At 46.7% G+C, this 19,674-nt stretch overlaps 2 protein-coding genes across 2 annotated transcripts; both read right to left on the bottom strand.

Moving 5' to 3' along the window:
- Positions 1–3,703: 3,703 nt before the first annotated feature.
- Positions 3,704–4,678, bottom strand: LOC134451803 (olfactory receptor 2AT4-like). The gene has a single exon (XM_063202202.1). The coding sequence runs from the start codon at positions 4,676–4,678 to the stop codon at positions 3,704–3,706; it is 975 nt and encodes a 324-aa protein (XP_063058272.1).
- Positions 4,679–14,382: 9,704 nt separating this feature from the next.
- Positions 14,383–15,345, bottom strand: LOC134451802 (olfactory receptor 2AT4-like). The gene has a single exon (XM_063202200.1). It carries the CDS (start codon positions 15,343–15,345, stop codon positions 14,383–14,385), a length of 963 nt encoding a protein of 320 aa, XP_063058270.1.
- Between the last annotated feature and the right edge of the window lie 4,329 nt (positions 15,346–19,674).

The raw sequence follows: 19,674 nt of genomic DNA, 5'->3' as shown, positions 1-19,674 counted from the left end.
TTTATTTATTTTCATATTTCTGTTCTTTCCTTTATGTACTTTTTATTTTACGAGGCAAACCCTGGCAGACTTTTTCGACTTCTGTGATGTTTTTCTACAATAAAAATAAAAAAATAAATAAAATAAAAAGCATTGCCTTTTATTGCAGATTCCAAGCACTACGTCTCAATATTACTTATAAGTTCAATATAGGCAGGCATTGACACTTTTAGACAAAGCTTGAGACACATGATAGGATTAAATAATATTTTAAAATTAAAATGGTGAAACTGTGAAGGTGCCATAATGAGGTGATAGTTGATTAGTGCAACAGACTGGTTGCTGTCACATCAGACACCACATATTGAAGGTACAAATTACTACAGTACTTCAGTTCACCACCAGATGTCGCCAGAGCTGTCGCTACAGTGCAGTACTAAATCTCAGACGTGAATGTATGCAATAAAAGGCCTAGCAGTCTCTATTGCTCTTTTAACCCTTTTATACTATAAGAGTTAAATTAGATTACATTTTTCCTTCTATTTGTATCAACTGGACATTAATAGGATGGCAGACGAATACGCACACTTTTGTACAGGCCAAAAGTGTGGACTCACCTTCTCATTTAATTAATTCTCTTTATTTTTGTGGCTATTTACAGAACCTAGTACATTTTCAGGGAGGGCATCAAAACTGTGAATGAACACATGCATTATTATGTGCGTAACAAAAACATGAAAATATATAAAAAATAAAAACAATTATTGAAAAATATATATAAAAAAATGCCAAACGGTGACGTCAACACAGCAAAACTGAGGGCCCCACATGTTTCAACAAGCTTATTTTTCTGTCTGTTTTCAAGTAAATATATCCAGTCAGTCGAGTCATTTTAATTGATACAAGCAATAGAGTTAGAGTAGTTAGAGTTAGAGTGTACTTTATTGTCCCTGGAGGGGAAATTTGTCTTGGGCTTCAACAATCACTGCATAACATACAGTACTCACTCACATACCCATACAACATAAGATTGAGAACACAAAAACATACAAACATAGAAAACATAAAAGCATAAGAAACATGGAAAAAACCTGTGCACTCCCTTCACATGGCATGTCTATCTATCATTGAGCATTCTCAATGCACACAAATGTTTACCAGGCTAAATAAATCAACTAATATTTACTGGTCTGACCAGAGTATTCCAAGAACCTGGCTAAATAGTAAACCAGGCTATGTTACCCTTGAGGTTGTGGTAAACCATCTAATAGAAGAGCCTGGAGTCCTCATTTTCTTAACTACATTACACCTGTGGACTATCTATTAGCAGGTTTACCACTTCCTGTAGGTTTACTAAGCCAGGTTTATCACTTAACCTTCTTGGAATAGGACACAGGGTATAGGTCAAATGTGTCTATGACTGGTAAGCTGGTGAGCTCACGGAACAGAAATACACGAGTGTCTGTCGAGAGACAGCCTATAGGCCTAAAAGTACAGGTGAGAGGTGACAGACTGTCCAATTCCAATTACGTTGTTAAATGGCAAACAGGCCTTTTCTTTCAAATGTTAAGCAAGCCCTGATGAAGATCTGTTTGTGAGGTCGAAACATGTTGGCTTTTTAAAATGTAACCATAGCTCAGTATCATTAAAATGTTTTAATGTAACTCCTTCCCATCTGAACACTGTGCCTGGATGAACCTTTCTACATTGTTGAATACCTATACAAATTAATGATGGCAGTAAAGAGATGATGAGAAAGATGTCATTTGTGAATGGACAGTAATAATTTTGAAAATAACCTGCTAAGAAACTAAATAACTGCACCTATTCTGTTTGCATTATATTGTTATGCCTAGGGTGCAAAGAGCAGCTGAGGAGATTAGGGACCAGTGGAACAACCATGGCCTGTCCACAGGGAGGGGGGGGCTAACCCCCTTACAACTGTGGCAAAGGGGAATGCTTAATGTTCTCACCACCGATGTGTTTAAACCACATCCACCCCAAGGAATAGACGAACATTCTGCCCCTCTCCCAGGGACTGGAAACAATGTAGTCATACCAGAGAACCATTTTAATGTCAATGAAACCACAAGACGTTGACTTCAAACTGTTAACCCACTGCACAATGATGGCAACCATGGCATTGATATGTTCTTAGACTTGGTTAAAGTTGTTCAGAATAGCCAATAAAACATCTTGGTAACCCTTTACTTAAAGCCCACATTATAAGCGCACTCATAAGAAATTATAACGCCCATTATAATTACTTACAATGTATTATGACTACAACCACAATGCTTCATGATGCTTTATATTAACAGTTATGAATAACGGTGAATGTAGCTTATAATGCTTTATAAATCCGGACCAGGGGTGTCATGAGTGCCCATGACTGGCTATAAACTACAGGCTGCCTGATGGGGCTTATAGTACATTATGAGCACCTATACCCCTCTATGCACAGACCTGGATGATAAACTGTCATAAGGGCTCATAAGATGCTATAATGCTTCATGTGAGATCATAAGGGGTCAATGTGTGCTCTAAGTAAATCTATAATGCACTGTATAATACACATCTACTGTATAATGCATCGCAATGTACTATAAGCCCCATCAGGCAGCCTGTAGTTTATATCCAGTCACGAGCACTCATAACACCCTTGGATTTATAAAGCATTATAAGATAGATTCATGGTTATTCGTTACTGTTAACATAAAACATCATGAAACATCATGGGTGTAGTCATAATGCGTTGTAAGTAATGATAATGTGCATTATAATTTGTTATAAATGCGCTCATAATGCGCTATAGATATGGGCTTCATAGAAAGTGTTACCAAAATCTTCATTAAAAGCAGATTCAGTGATTTATTAAACATTCAACATCTTGCTAAAATGAATCAACAAGAAAAACAAAATAGGAAAATCATACTTCCCTACAAATGCAAAGGGTATTAACTACACAACTTCTCAAAATTTTAGAATGAAAATGGACCTCACTACACCTCCTATATCTTGTGATGGTCCAAATGTCTCCTGTTTAGAGATGTCATGTCAAATTTACAGTAGGCTAACTACAATATCCGACCTAATACCAAGGCTTTGAAGGACCTTTTTTCAGTGCATTAAAGGATAACTTCTGCCAATTTCGACATGCAGTTGTAATGCTACCCTGGACTTGTCAGTACCTGAGATTTTTTTTTTCAGCCTTTTCCGAGATCCTGGTCATTGTATTGGGGGCAGAGTATGTTTACATAAAAAAAATCTTGATTTATTCCCAATAACATCCAAAAGGTTATGCAACATCAGCAGACAACTAGCAAACAGCGAGTTTGCCCATAGATCAGATCTTGGAAAGGGCTGAGCCGAAAAATGCAGCATCACTGGGTACTGACAAGTCAAAGCGTGAGCAATACATTACCTTACATTTGGCTACATTACATTGCATTTGGCAGATGCTTTTAATAACCAAAGCGACTTACAATCGACATATAGCTGACATCACTAGTAGAAGCAAAGTGCACAGGAAATATACAGATGCAGAATATACAAGTGCAGATGCTAAGTAGGGTTAGGTTGGTTGTTTTTTTTAGATACATTAATACACAGTTAATTTGAGTACAATCTCACACATACACATCGGCTCAACAGCATATTGAAATTGGCAGAAGTTCTCCTTTAAAGAAACCTCTTCAGTTCACAGTGTATTTGGCAGAAACTGTCACATGGTGGCAACCACAGTGGATTTCCTCATAAGACTATTCACACTAAACCAGCGAGCCAGAGTCTGCTTAATCTCTCGCGTTCTCAGGCAATAGATGAAGGGGTTGGCGAGAGGGGGAAACAGGCTGTAGAAGAGCACCAGTGTTATGCGGATGTCTACATCCAGGTAGACGCCGGTCAAATCAAAGACGTACACAGTGCAGCGTGGCAGGAAGTACAGGCTGATGATTAAAATCTGTGTGATGCAGGTGGAAAAGGCTTTCCATCGGCCCTGTGCGCTGGCTATCCTCATAACGCTGACGATGATGTGGACGTAGGAGTACACGATGAAACCCAGAGGGATCAGCAGCACCAGCATGGCTTGTGTGAAAGCCACCAGCGTGGCGGTGCCGGTGTCACCGCACGCCTTGGTGATGACATTAATGTGATCGCAGTAACACTGGGTTATCCGGTTCGGGCCGCAGTACGGCACCCTGGTGTTCAAGATGGTCATGATGAAGGGCGTGATGAAGCCCACCGCCCAGGCGGCCACGTTGAGGTTACTCATGATGCGGTAACTCATGACGACCGGGTACCGGAAGGGAAAACAGATGGCTATGTAGCGATCCATGGCCATGATGCCCATGATGTAGGAGTTCACTGTGCCAAAGTAATGGACCAGGAACATTTGTGACATGCACACATTGAAGGGAGTGGACACGTCATTAAACCAATACCTTGCAATAGCTTTGGGCAGCGTGACAGTACTGAATCCTATGTCAGATACAGCCAAACTCAACATGATGATGTACATAGATTTATGCAGTTTGGGCTCGTGCACATAAGTCACAATTAAGATGGTATTTCCCACAACAGTGATGACATACACTACACAAAATATGAATGCAATCAAGCCATTATAGTCTGGGTGCAGCGTAGGGAAGCCCTCAAGAAAAAACTCTGTGATGGCTGTCCAGTTCTTCTCCTGTGACATACTGAAAAGAAAGATGACAAGTTACAGTAGATGTACAGTATCTTACATTACATTTACAGTACATGTTGTGAGTTTGTACGCTTTTTATCTACTTTAGGCTACAAGAAAAGGTGATCATTTGTATAGGTAATAAACATCAACCAAGCCCCAAATGTTGTTGCGGTGTACAGTAGTGGTGTTGCTGTTGTTTCCTGTTGGAAAGTAAAACCTACAGCTTACCGTACATATGGTACCTTAAAGTGTGTCTGGGTGTGGATGGAGAATGGTTGCAAGGTGCTGGAGGATGCCACTAATATATGGTTTGAGGAGGGCATGTAAATCTCTATAGGATGAAGTCATGTAATCCCTGGTCAATATGTTCCATAAGGGCAATGGTGCAGCCTGCATCAAGGAAAGAAGGAAAGGAATTGTGTGTGCAAGAGCTGGATGCAGTTCACGAAAATAAAACAGTATTGAAAAGCAGAATAAAATGAAAGCCAAAACAGAATAGGATACAAACATTTCAGGACTCCCATAGGAGCCCATAATCAGTGTTCCCATTCGGTTTTCCAGTACAGCTTTCCTGCTGGATTGCACCTTTTTCCTGCATTACTTTACTTCTTTGGAATACACACCAAGCTCTCCAAAAGACAAATAACACAGGCGCCAACGTCACCACTGTACCTGCGGTCTGTACATGTAGCAACAAAGACAAACAAAACATGGAACAGACCACCCATCAGAATACAGATTAAATTACAAATTAAATGTCAAATCCTTGCAAATACTTTTAAATTGCAAAACAAAGTTAGATATAATGAAATTAGAAATAAAAATGGGATATTAGAAATAAACATTTGCCTACATTTCACTGCTCCATTGAATTCATTGATTGAGAATGATGTCTTCAATGTAGAGCCCTGATGACCACGTATTGACCTAGCCTAGGCCCTCATGGACCCAGCAAAAAACCTTGGTGTGACCCTAGATCCATTTTTTAAAATGGAGAAACAAATCAACATGGTCGTAAAATCCCGTTTTTATCAACTAAGGTTTTTATCCAAGGCTAAACCTTTTTTATCTTTTAAAAACTTTGAAAATGTCATCCATGCCTTTGTCACCTCTCGCTTAGACTACTGCAATGCCCTATATGCCGGTATATGTTCCTCCTCTCTCACTCGGCTAAAACTTGTGCAAAATACAGCAACACGTCTTCTCACCAAGATACGAAGGTGTGAGCACCTTACACCTGTACTTGCTGCCCTCCACTGGCTCCCCATACGATACGGGATCAATTTTAACGCGGTTTTACACGGTTTGGCGCACCCCCCACCTAGCTGATCTTTTAACTATCCAGAGTCACTCCAGGGCCGTTAGGTCTGCCGACAAAATGTGTTAAGTGGTGCCCCGCTCTAGACTAAAAAGTAGAGGGGACTGGGCCTTTGCAGTTGGTGACCCTAAACTGTGAAATGAGCTCCCTCTTCATATCCACCTGGCTCCCTTCTTAGCTGATTTTAGATAGAAACCCATTTTCATACTCAGGCTTTTATTTCTCCTTGATCCTAGTTCTTGTCTTTTAATCTCATCTGGGCCTTATTGATCTATTTATTTATTTATTTATTGTTTTTAACCCACCTCTTGTCCCTGCTCATGTATTGACATTCCTGTGTGATGTTATTTCATGAGTTTATTTAGATAGGCTTATCTATTTTTATTGATATGACTTCAGTGTATTGTTCCAGCTACCATATCCACTAATGCTTGTGCTTTTGTTCTATTTCGTTCCTTCTGACCGCCAGGCGGTGCTTTCATCACTGAATGTTCATCACATGCTTGCATGCAGGTCGAGTCTTAATATCAACAAAGTCACATGGTGACCCCTGGCCGGTGACGTGCACAATTGCCCTGGTATTAATTGCGTGCTCACCTGGAAGTCAATGCTTTTCATCTTCTCGTGCGCTAAGACGCAGGTCTGATAACCATGTCTGTTGTTTTGCGTTCCTGTGAGCGGTCTTATACTTGTAAGTATTTGGAGCTGCGGATTTTTTCGCCCTCCTGACGGCCGCGAACGCATTTCGGACTTCAGTTGGTGAGTACAGTGGGCGTTTTGTTGCCCGTGACCTTTGATTACGATGCAGGTGCTTCCGCCCGTTAGCTGTTGTATGGCGTTAGCATTTTGGCTTCGGCCTTCTACTCTGGTGTAGGTGCCTTCGCCTGTTCGCAGAGGTTTTCACGTTATCTCGCTTCTACTTATTGTGTGCGTGTTGGAGTTTTTACTTTTACTTTTTTGTACTCGCTGTTTCTTTACGTTTGCCTGGGTGCTTCCGCCTAACCGTTTTGTTTATTCCTTGCGAGTGGTGCCCCTGCATTGTTTGCCGTGGGTGGCTTTCGCCCGGGCCTGCCTGGGGCCGCCGGTGGTGCTTTGGCCTACGGCGTTTTTTGGTTGTGGTGAGTGGCTTCGCTCCGTTATCTATTTCTTGTTTTCTCATTGTTTGCCGTGGGATTTTTTCCCTTATCTGCTACTGTGCGTGAGTGTACTCGCTCTGTTTTCTGTTTAATTGCCTACGGATGTTTGCACCGCGACAGCTGCGGTTGTGTGAGTGGTTTCGCTCTTTTCTTTTGTCGCTCTATTGCTGTTGCTCATTGGCTTATTGTTTACTTAAGGATATTTTCCTGTTTTTGCCTACCCGTAGGGGTGCTTCCGCTCCTTGCTGTGGCCTGTCTTACTTCAGTCATTGTCTAGCGACTTTCTTATTCTACATCCTCGGTTTGTTTACCAATCGGTTGTAGGCCTACACTTCTACTGCTGTGCGTGAGTGGTTCCGCTCCTGTTGTGCTCTGTTTCCTGCGTATTGCTCATTTTACGAGTGTTTCGTGTATCTCGGTTTATTAGCCTGTGGTGTGTGCGCCGCTACGGCTGCCGCGGCGGTTTGTGAGTGTTTTCGCTCCGTCTTTTGTGTATGTTTTATTTCTATTGCCTGCTTGTCGGCTTTTTCGTTCTACGTTTCCTTCCTTAGGTTGGCTTGGCCTGTGGCGTGTGCGCCGCTCCGGCTGCGACTGATATTTGTGAGTGATTCCGCTCTAGTCTGCTGTTTTGTTGCTTCTCGCTGCCCGTCGTACAATCTCCTGTGCTCGTTTGACCGTGTGTGTTTACGCTGCTGCGGTCGACCTTGTTGTGCGTGAGTGCTTACGCTCCACTTCCTAGGCTGCCGTTGTCTGGTTTATTGTGATCTGTGGCCAAGGGCGCATATTCTGTGCTGGTTTATTAACCCCTTTTATATGCATCTGGACTGTTTCGGCTGTTTTTGAGTGTTTCCGCTCCGTTTGCCTACTGTGCTTCATTCTCTAGCCTACCGGGGGTAGTCCGACTGTGGGTGGTTTCGCCCTGGTGGTACGTCGAGCCTGTGGGTGTCTGCGCCCTGTGGCTGCAATTTCTGCTGTGCGTGGGTGTTTTCCACCCCGTTTTTCCCTGCCTGCGGCGGAGCATTGGCTTGGTGCCTTTTGAGTCCTACCTGTCTCTCTGCTTGTGTTCTTGTGTCTCGCCCGCAGCTATGTTCATCTGTGTCGACTGCCGTGTCCCTCTCGACCCCGATGACGGACATGACCAGTGTCCAACCTGCCTCGGTCTCGAACACCTGCGGCAAGGCCTTACCGAGATGGCGTGTGTGAATTGCTCCTGCCTGAGCGTAACCGCCTGAAAAGAGCGACTGGCCCTTGTGGAAGGGGTTCGGTTGCCTGCGCCGCATAAGGACCCTGTGCCCGCTGGACAGCAGAAGAGGCGCCGACTGGAGGCCAAAGACCCTCAAGGCGTGGCGCCAGCGAAGCTGTCGAAAGTGGACCTCGTGGCTCAGAGAGTGGATGCTATGGCCTCTGAGTTTGCCGAACTCAAAGCTATTCTCCTAGGTCAACGACAGCCCGAGTCGACGGCTGCAGCAAATTCATCTCGGGCGGCTACCACGTCGTCTGTGGTGAGAGATCCCCCGCAACTGTCCCCGGTGGTGTCAGCCCGCGAAGACGACATCCTCTCGACCGCGGCCTCTGAGAATCTGGCCGTGGTCGACGAATGGGAGGACCTGTCAGACAGTACTGGCCGTGACGGCGCTGGGCTTACCTCTGCCCTGAGCTCCCCCAGGGGCTCTGTGCAAGTCCAGGGTTCGGTGGTGAGGCCCACCCTCAAGGTGGCCCTGGCACGATTGGGCATGGATGTGCGACCGGCGGAATCGGCTTTGCAGAGTGTGTTTTTTCAGCAGCCCGCCGGCCCTGCAGGATTCTGCGTGCCCCCGTCTGCCCCGTATTTAGAGGAGCTGCACAAATGTTGGGCAGATCCAAGGCGCTTTGCTCACCGGACCAGCGATGACCGGGCTTTGGCCAATATGCAGGGGGCCTCCACCTATGGCATTGACTCCATGCCTGGTATCGAGCCTACACTGGCTGCCCTGATAGTCTCGCCGGACGAGGCCCTGAGACCAGATGCTCGCTGCCCGCGGCCACAGTGCCGTGTCACGGATGACTTCCTCTGCAGGAGATACGACGCAGCTGCGCGCGCTGCGCGCATTGGTAACTCCATGTCCCACCTCCTGTTGGCCATGTCGCAGACCCTCCAGACTGCGGAGGTCGACTCGTCTGTGCGGGATCTCTCAGACACGCTACTACAGGCGTTTGCCTACATCTCCAGGGAACAAGGAAGAGTCATGTCCAACCTGACCATGGCGAGGCGACAGGTCTGGCTCGCTCAGTCGCCTCTGTCTGAGTCATGTAGGAGGGCCCTCCGCTCTCTGCCGGTGGTCCCCGGTCACCTCTTTGAACCGGCCGCCCAGGATGCGCTTCAACGTGGCGTTCAAGTCACTTCAAGGCCAGGAAGGACTTTGCCAGTCTTCGCCGGACCCCCGCTCAGAGTCGGAGGCCCAGCCCAGCTGGACGTCAACCTCCCCAGAGACCGTCTCCAGCCTCGCAGCCTCGGCCATCACAGTCTTCTGGATTTCGCCAGCAACCCTCCAGGCCCCGGGCCCGTCGGAGCGGACCGCCTGACTCGCGCCCCCCTAGGGGTGGCGGGAGGCGTGGGCGCCGCCAATGACTGCCCCCCGCCAGCGGTCAGTCGCTTCACCAGTCGCCAGCTGGCGCACTGGGAAGCCATTACCCCCGACCCTTGGGTGTTGTCTGTGGTATCCCGCGGGTACAGCATCCAGTTTGGGTCCCGGGCGCCAAGGTTCCGGAAGGTACAGATGATCAGGGTCAAGGACAGCATCACGGCCCTGGCCCTGAGGCAGGAGATCCAGGCCCTCCTGCAGAAGGATGCAATTCAAGAACTCGGGCCATCCTCACAAGAAGGTGGGTTTTACTCCACTTATTTTATCGTTCCCAAGAAAGGGGGCGGGCTTCGCCCCATTCTGGACCTCGGGCCCCTGAACAGGCACCTCAAGGTGCTGAAATTCCGCATGCTGCGCACAGATGACGTCCTGTCCGGCATCAGGAAGGGCGACTGGTTCACCTCGGTGGACCTTACGGACGCTTATTTCCATGTGCCGATTGCACCTCGGCACCGGCAATATCTGCGGTTCGCCTTCGAGGGGAGGGCGTTCCAATTCAACGTTCTGCCATTCGGAATATCCCTGGCACCCAGGGTGTTTACGCGGTTCGTGGCTGCGGCGCTGGCCCCGATGCAGAGCAGTGGGCTGCGGGTGTTCCCCTACCTAAACGACTGGCTGGTATGCTCGAAGTCCAGAGAGCGGGCGCTCCAGGACTCGGCCAGGCTCCTTGCGCACGTCGCAGAGCTGGGAATTTCTTTGAACCTGAAGAAGAGCTCATTGACACCGGCGCAGCGGTCAATCTTCCTCGGCACCCTGCTGGACTCCCGGTCGATGACTGCGTGCCCGTCCGATCCACGGATAGACGCCATCTTGCACAAGGTGAGTCTGTTCCAAAGGGGCTCGTCGCAGACCCTACACTCCTTCCAGGTTTTACTCGGTATGCTGACTGCGGCATCCCGCATTGTTCCCCTCGGCCTCCTCCTGCTGAGGCCTCTCCAGGTGTGGGTGAACGACCTTGGCTTGCACCCCCAGTACCACCGTCACAGACGGATCAGTGTCACGCCCAGCTGCTTACTCTGCCTTCGTCCTTGGAGGAGGCGCTCTCGCCTGACGCAAGGTGTTCCCATGGATGCATCTCTGTCCGGATGGGGTGCGGTCTGGCAGTGCAGGACCGCCCGCGGCTTGTGGAGCCCACAACAACAGCGCCTGCACATAAACGACCTGGAGCTACTGGCTGTCATGATGGCGCTCAGGCATTTTCTACCCTGGCTCGCGGGGAGGCATGTCTTAGTGAGGACGGACAACACTTCTGTTGTCCACCACATCAACCACCAAGGGGGGACGAGGTCCCGGTCCTCCCTGAGACTGTCACAGCGCCTGCTTCCCTGGGCCTACACCCGTCTTCTGAGCCTGAGGGCGATGTACTTGACCGGCATTCTAAACTCTGCTGCCGACCTCCTCTCCCGAGGGCAGCCTCCTCCTGACGAGTGGAGACTGCATCTGGAGGTGGTGCAGGCCATTTGGAGCAGATACAGGAGGGCGCAGGTGGACCTTTTCGCCTCCCTCACGACCACTCACTGCCCCCTGTGGTTCTCGCTCGGGGTCCCTTTGGTTCCGCTGGGCCAGGATGCGCTAGCCCACGTATGGCCAAGGACGCTGCTGTATGCTTACCCGCCCCTCCCACTCATACTACCCGCCCTGGAGAGGATCAGGAGAGGGGGCCACCAGGTCCTCTTCGTGGCACCCAGGTGGCCCGGGAGGCCTTGGTTTCCGGTACTGTACCACATGCTGGACGGGGAGCCCTGGTGCCTTCCCCACCGACTGGACCTCCTCTCTCAACTGGACGGTCAGCTCTGGCATCCGAACCCGGAATGCCTGCGCCTGTGGGTTTGGCCTCTCAGGGGCCTGACCCCCTGCTAGCTGCGTGTGATCCGGCAGTTGCGCATACCATCTCGCACTCTCGCGCACCTTCCACCACTGCGCTGTACAACAACAGGTGGTGCCTGTTTACCCAGTGGTGCATCGGACGGGATTTGGAGCCGACGTCTTGTCCTATACCAGATGTCCTTGCCTTTCTACAGTCTCTTTTTGACAAAGGTCTTGCACCTTCCACCATCCGAGTGTACACGGCGGCAATATCGGCCATGCATGCCAAAGTGGTGGGCATGACAGTGGGCTCCCATACACTAGTTAAGCGTTTTCTGAAGGGCACGCTACGGCTGAGGCGTCAGCGACGGAACCCGACACCACCGTGGGACCTGCCGTTGGTACTGGAGGCGTTGCGCAAGCCACCTTTCGAGCCTCTGGAGGAGGCTGACCTCAAGTGGCTCTCTATGAAGACGGCCTTCCTCCTGGCTATGGCTTCAGCTAGGAGAGTGGGGGAGTTGCACGCCCTCTCGGTCAGCCATGAATGTCTGCGGTGGAGCTCTGGTGGCACCGGGGTTACCCTTTGGCCCAACCCCTCGTTTCTACCAAAGGTCTTGCCATCATCATATGTCAATGTGCCTCTGCGGCTGGCTGCCTTCCGCTCTTCCTCTCAGGAGGGTGACGGCGGGCTGACTGACACCCTGCTATGCCCCGTACGAGCCTTGGAATTTTATGTGCGGGCGACTGCTGCCTCACGACAGTCCGATTGCCTATTTGTCTGCCACTCGGGGAGTAGACGGGGTAAAGCTTTGTCCAAGCAACTGCTTCATCGTGGGCGGCCCTGAGAGGAATCCCGCTCCCCGACATTTGTGCCGCTGCATCGTGGACATCGGCTTGTACGTTTGCCCGGTTTTATAGAGTCAACGTGGTGACGCATGGCTCCTTGGCTGCGGCGACCCTTCAAAGCTCTTCGTAGCCCTCAGCCTGGGTGCGTTGGTTTTCCTCGTGACCTTTTTGTTATACGTCATCCAGTGCTGAAAGCACCGCCTGGCGGTCAGAAGGAACGAAATAGAACGAAGGTTATGTATATAACCACGGTTCTATGAGTTCCGGATGACCGCCAGGCCTTGGCAGTCACTCGGAATGCTGACGAGAAGATTGCCAAGCATTGACTTCCGGGTGAGCACACAATTAATACCAGGGCAAGCGTGCACGTCACCCGGGGGTCACCATGTGACTTTGTTGATATTAAGACTCAACCTGCATGCAAGCATGTGATGAACATTCAGTGCTGAAAGCACCGCCTGCCGGTCATCCGGAACTCATAGAACCGTGGTTATATACATAACCTTCGTTTTATGGGTGTCTTCAAGTCTTTTGTCTGTGTTGTTTCAGGTCTTTTTACTTAGGCCTTCCTGTTAACAATTTGGTCAGCTGCTTTTGTTGTGTAGAAAGTGCATTACAAATAAACTGACTTGACTTGACTTTAATGAGGAAAAAAATATCCAAGTTACTTGGATTCACGGACGGGCCCCTGAGCAAAATGTGGTCTTGGGCAGTCTATGTCTTGGACCCTATATTGTTGCAGGGGGGTTGCTGAGGTTGTTGGGGCAAATTTCAGCAAGCCTCTTGCTAGGCCTGTCTGTGTTGATCCGTAGCCAGTGTTGCCAGATTGGGTGGTTTTCTGCCCGATTGGGCTACGTATTTAGGATGACTCTCTATGGGTAAAAAAGGGTGTTGGTCATTGAGATTTAGTGCCTCCAGGCAGCTTTTGAGCATTTTTATTTTTGTTCAAGAAATCATTAGTCACATCTGGCAACGCTGAGCATAGCCTTCATCGGATTATTGGATTTACTGCTAATTCTCTATGGCGGTGGTGGCTAAGGTGTTAGAGGAGCCTTTTGGCAACCCAAAGGTTGCAGGTTCGAGCCCTGCTATGCCTGACCCCATTGATATGTCCTTGAGCAATATACTTAACCCCAAGTTGCTCCTGGTGGCAGAGTGGTACCCTGCGTGGCAGCCACTGCCACTGCTGTGTGAATGGGAGGGTGAATGTGAGGCATACATTGTAAAGCGCTTTTGAGTGCTCGAAGGAGTGGAAAGGCGCTATATAAATGCAGTCCATTTACCATTTACCTGAACCATAATTAAACTTGGAAAAGGGAGGTCACTTGCACAACCCTCCTGGTGTTCAGGACGGTAGGTAGACAATAGATAACAAGTTGGTCTACTTCAGAATGAATAGGCCAGAGATGACTGGACCACTCAATGTTTTTGTTATTTTATTGTGGTGCAAGCATAATGACTAATATTTTGAAACAGAGCAGCTCCTTCGGAGTCAAAAAAGTACATACATTTCATGAGGGGTTGGCTCAGTGGCATAAGGCGCTGTGTCATAAATCTGGATCATGGGCTATACTGCGGTAATTGAGAAAATATGGAAACTAGGTGTACACACACACATACAGTATGTACCCAATACTGAGGGAGACGCAAATGTAATTGTCCTGAAATAATTCATGTCACATATAATGGCCAAATGTGTTTATTTAAGATGTTTACAATATGTTATCAGTAATGGACAGAACTATAGCTTTACACATAATATTACAACAATACTATACCCATGTCTTTATTTGGAGATGAGATACACATTAATAAATAGGTACCCCACAAAAGTAGGGAAGTAACAAACTACTAACAAAAAAGTAACCTGCTGTATGTAGACAACATTAACTTTACAATGTCTCAGCTATATGTAAAAAAAAAATATATAACCGCCTGTTTGCCGGCTTAATCAGTCTCTCTCTCTCCCTCAGCTGTGACTGGTTACTATGGAGGACTTTTTATTTTGTTTTGCTTCTTCACGCTGAACCAATGAGCCAATGATTGTTTAATCTCCTTTGTTCTAAAGCAGTATATGAACGGGTTCACAAGGGGAGGAAACAGACTGTAAAAAAGGATAAGGGCAATGCGAAGATCCCCGTTGATGTACAGGCCGGTGACATTGAAAATGTACACGACGCAGCGTGGCAGATAGTAGAGGATGATAATGCACAGCTGGGTGGTGCAGGTGGAGAACGTTTTCCACCGGCTCTCTTTGCTGGCTATCCGTGCTATGCTAACGATGATGTGGACGTAAGAGTAGATGATGAAAGCTAATGGTATTAGCAGCACCAGCATGGCCAGTGTGAAGGCAATCAGCGTAGCCAGAGCATGACTAGCACAGGCCTGTGTAACAAGGGAGAAATGATCACAGTAGCACTGTAAGATTCGATTGGGCCCACAGTAGGGAAGCCTGTAGTCATACACTGCGAAGATAGCAGGGGTGACGAATGAGAAAAGCCAAAAGAACACATTGAGGATGCCCATGGTGCGATTTTTCATCACCACCGGGTACCGGAAGGGAAAACAGATGGCAATGTAACGATCCATAGCCATGATGCCCATGATGTAGGAGTTCACAGTGCCAAAGTAGTGTATCAGATACATCTGGGAGAAGCACACCTTGAAGGAGATGAATATGTCATTGAACCAGTATCGAGAGATGATCTTGGGCAGTGCAACCGTGCTGAAGCCTATGTCAGACATAGCCAGACTCAACATTATAATGTACATGGGCTTATGGAGGCTGGGCACACGCACAAAAGTCAGCACCAGAACAAAGTTTCCCACCAATGTGATGACATACACAGCACAGAAAATGAATGCCACTAGGTTATAGTGGTCAGGGTGCAGTCCTGGAAAGCCCACCAGCACAAACAAGAACTCTGTCCTGTTGTCTGCTTCCGACATGCTGTAGAAACACATACAAAAAAAAGAAGTATGGATCATTCAAGGACTTAGAGGGGACATTTACACACAGCATTCCAATGTCATTGTTTAGTATTTGTAAAATGTCGGGCACTTGAAGTGTTATTTAGTAAACCTGTAATATAGTGGGAGAGCCTACATATCTGATTTGGGGGTCCGTTGGCTTTGCATGTTAACTTTTGGAGACATTTATATATGACAGGGGGTCCAATGAATAAATAAAAAAAAAGACCTGCTCTCCTTAAACAAAATTGCATACCTTTTGTATCCTTGACAGATTGTCTCCTTTCTTTAAAATTGTCTCCAGATATATAGACTACCGACCTGTGTATTATTGACTGCATTTTACTACAAACACATTTTCCGAAGAAGGCAGTAGTCGCAATGCGTAAGCCTGTTTAATTAAAGGCTTTTTAACTTCACCAGCAGTGTGCCTTGAAATCTTTGGCAGACCTTATCAACAGCCACAACTGGAGCTAAGTCTGACCATAATTTTAAGAAACACATTTTTCTTTTGAGTTTTTGTCTTTAGGGCGGGCTAACCTTTGTCTGAGAGTGTTGCCCGATTTGAAGCACAGTACACTGAGATGCTACGTCTGCAGAAGATATTTCATGTTGACAAGCACTGAACTAGTGGTTTCCACAGCCATCGTCTAGCTGGTCTTGGAACTAGAGGAAAAAAAATGTCCTGCTATGAAAAAAGATATTAGTAGTCTACTTGTTTTCAGTCTTTATAGACCTGACACTACTCTGTCATTGATATCAGGTGAAGGTTATTCACCTAGAACACCTCGACACCTAGAAAGGCAAAAGCGGATCCCACTTACATGAAGCCAACATTACCAGGCAGTAGTCTTCTGCTATCATTACTTTCATTGAAGTAAATCAAATTTGAGAGAAAAAAAATTGGAGTGGAAAATGGACACATGATTCGCTCACCAGAGAATACAGCTCAATCAGTCCCCAAAAATGTACATACGAATACATAGGCTTCACCACTAATAAGAAAGGTTTCACGGTTGGTTACAGCAGTAACAGCAGTACAGCTATACTGTAAATGGAAATCAGAGGCTTACCATACATATACCTTAGAGAGCAGAGCTGCACTGAGCTGTGGTGTACCTGGTCCTCTGATGCTTAATGTCTTGTTTTTATATTGTGGCCTGAGTGTCAAGAGAGTAAACAGGATGCCTCTGTATCATCTTGAATGTCGGCCATCTTGAAAGGGTTGGCCTTCAAAGTATAACCACAGTGGGTTTACATACAGTGTTGAATCTCGCCCTCCAAGCCGTGCCTGCAGTTCACCTAGGGAGCGCTGTCGAGACAGCAGAGCTCATAAGGCTGGCGCTAATAACTTGACATTGTGCTCGCTGTCGACTGAAACTTGACAATATTACTGTAAGTTCTGAGAAACCAATGTGGATTTCAATGAAATGTACAATAACCTGGGCGTTATGTCCTTCTGATTTCCTACAGCTTTGGCATTTATGAGTCAGGCTCCGCTAGCATCTTGCTAACAAAATTGCTTTACGGCCGTCGTGATCACAGCAATGCAGCCGGCCGACCAATCCAAACGCAGTGTGTGAAGCCACTCGTGACGTCATATTGACAATAAAGTCGTATTTTACAAAGATCCAGCGAGTTTAAACATTCAAACTAAGTGCTGTTTGAAAGGATAATCTAGCCTGCCTTTTGGAAAAATAAAATGAAACGATGATACCAATTCTCTCCCAAAGCAATGACAGCGTCGTGGTTGAGCTCCATGAGACCCCATTCATTTCAACAGCCTCTGCGCTCCTTGGCGCTCCTCTGCGCTGTCTGGATGGCGCCACTCAGTGGACAGTACCACCCGGAAAAAGTCGCGAGATTCCTCTCTCGTACTACCCATAAACACTCTCTGGTATAACCATTTCTTTTTGACTTTATTTATGATATAGGACAGTGATGGTGGTGACAGGAAGCGAGTGGGGAGAGAGAAACGGGGAAGGGCCGGCAAAGGACCCCGGGCCGGGAATCGAACCCGGGCCGGGAATCAAACCCGGCTCAGCCACATGGTAGACAGCAGAGCCAAGTATTTCATGTACCAGGCCCCATGTACCTGTCCCCTCTCATTTTAAAATAAATAAATAACAGAAAATAATTACCTCTGCCCTGGGACCAGAAAAGCTGGGCTTACACTGTGCTACTTTTGCCCCGATTATGCCCTGATTTGGCACTCGCACAACTTTTTGGGAGTCAGGCCGATTTCTTGCTTAATCACTGGTCAATCGTGGGTCTCGCATCGTGCAGTGTACATGGGGTAATGACAAGCGATTTCGCCTCACGATCGTGCAATCGCAGGGTCCCAAGAAAATCAAAACGGTTTGAAATCCTGGTCGTGCCTCGTGAGTAAATCGCACAGTTAACGCAGTGCTACGACCCGATTTGACACTACACAAGCACAAATTAATAGGGCCGTGCGATTCGCTCCTGAGCGCGTTCTCATCTCCACCTCAGGTGCGCATGTTCTCTCCTCTGCAGCCCCGGGAAACACGCGTGTTGTGTCGCACAATCGGACCATTCTGCTCGCATCGGACTGTCGGCTCGTATGGTGTGAGGACGTGAGTCGTGAGATATGAACTTTTAAATCGCGAAATGTCCTCATGCAGTGTGAGCAGGGGCTTAATACCCACGACTGAAAATATCGCACAGTGTATGCCCGGCATTAGCCTGGGCGAAAGCTGACTCTTGACTCCGTCAAACAAGCTAAGAGGAATCCGTTTCCATGGAGGGTGGGAGATGGTCTGACCTTACTATGTAATTTTACCAAATTCAAATTGTGCTTTATTAGCATGACTGTTACAATACAGTGTAGCCAAAGCATACAAATAACAAGACAAAAGTGTGAAAGTGTTACCTTAACTAATCAGTAACGGTTCTGCATTCTGAGTTCTGCGTTATCAACTGTTTGCTGATTGGCAGAACCGTGAGCGAACCAAGCTAGGAGGGTTGGGCCAGACTATGTACAGAGCCAAAATCTTTGGGCAGAAGTACGTAGGATAGCGTCGCCAGGCTAGGATAGACTGGTAACAAAATTCCGAATTTTGACACGTAAAAGCATTTTTGAGACGTCGGCAAACAGTTTTATTTAGTCAATTCCAGTGTGCTGAATTCAAATCTGCAATATGCCAAGCTCAATCTGACCTCTGTTGACCTCTAAAGGTCCTTGAACTTTTACTCTGAAAGTGAACCAGCTGAACCCAGTTTCTCATGTTTCACTTGCAAAACACTGTATGACCAATTATTTTTGGTTTGGTTTGGATTATTTATGGATATAGGAAGACAAAAGGTATGTAAAATCGTAAACACTTATTTCCAACATGGTCCCTGATGGAAGAGGACAAGACATAACAAAAACATGTAACAGATATTACATACACATATACCATCACATTCCTACGTCACCTAGTTCTCCACTTTATTCCACATAAAAAACCTAACCCTTTGTTTAAAACACCTTTTTGTTCCTGCCATTTTAATATTTAGTGGAAGGCTATTCCATAGCATAATTCCTGTACAAAAGAAAGAGCTGCGAGCTGTGCTCTTTGAAGCTGGTACCTTACAGGAGCGAACACGTGCTCTTGTTCCATGGGCATGTTGAGTATGCACCATTACAATCTGGGATCCCAAGTACTTAGGGGCTATCCCATTAATAATGTTAAACATATGATTCAGTTTTAGCTGTTCAACCCTTAATTTCACAGGCAGATAGTCCACTTTCTTAAAATCATTTGAAGTGACATGATACCTAGATGGTTTACCTAATATAAAACGGGTCATGTTGTTCTGCATAACCTGCATTTTATTTTTAATTTTCACTGTCAGGCCACTGTACCATGCTGAACAGGCATAGTCAAAATGGCACTGCACAAGCGCTGACACAAGTTTTTTTTACTTTAAAATCTTGTGTTACTGTACAAAAATTTCAATTTAGAAGCACTTTTATATAATAGCTTCTCCGCAATTGAATGACCAGTCAAAGTCTGATACAGTGTTAAACCTAGATATGTAACTGTTGATTTTGTTTGTATTTCGTTACCGTTACATGTGACTTTTAACTCAGGTGCCTTTTTTATCCTATGTTTGGAACCAAATAAAATGCATTCAGATTTCCCCACATGCAATGACAGTCTATTGTCTAGCAGCCGCTGTCTTACATTATTCAACTCATCATTGAGGATGTGTTGAATCTGAGAGATGTTCCTGTCAGATACAAGTAGAGAGGAGTCATCAGCATGAAGAATGACTTTACATTTAACAGCTGCTGGCATA

This window comes from Engraulis encrasicolus, chromosome 7 (genome assembly GCF_034702125.1).
Source record: "Engraulis encrasicolus isolate BLACKSEA-1 chromosome 7, IST_EnEncr_1.0, whole genome shotgun sequence".
Taxonomy (NCBI): domain Eukaryota; kingdom Metazoa; phylum Chordata; class Actinopteri; order Clupeiformes; family Engraulidae; genus Engraulis; species Engraulis encrasicolus.
Note: the sequence above shows the minus strand (reverse complement) of the source record. Positions and strands in the feature narration are given on the sequence as shown.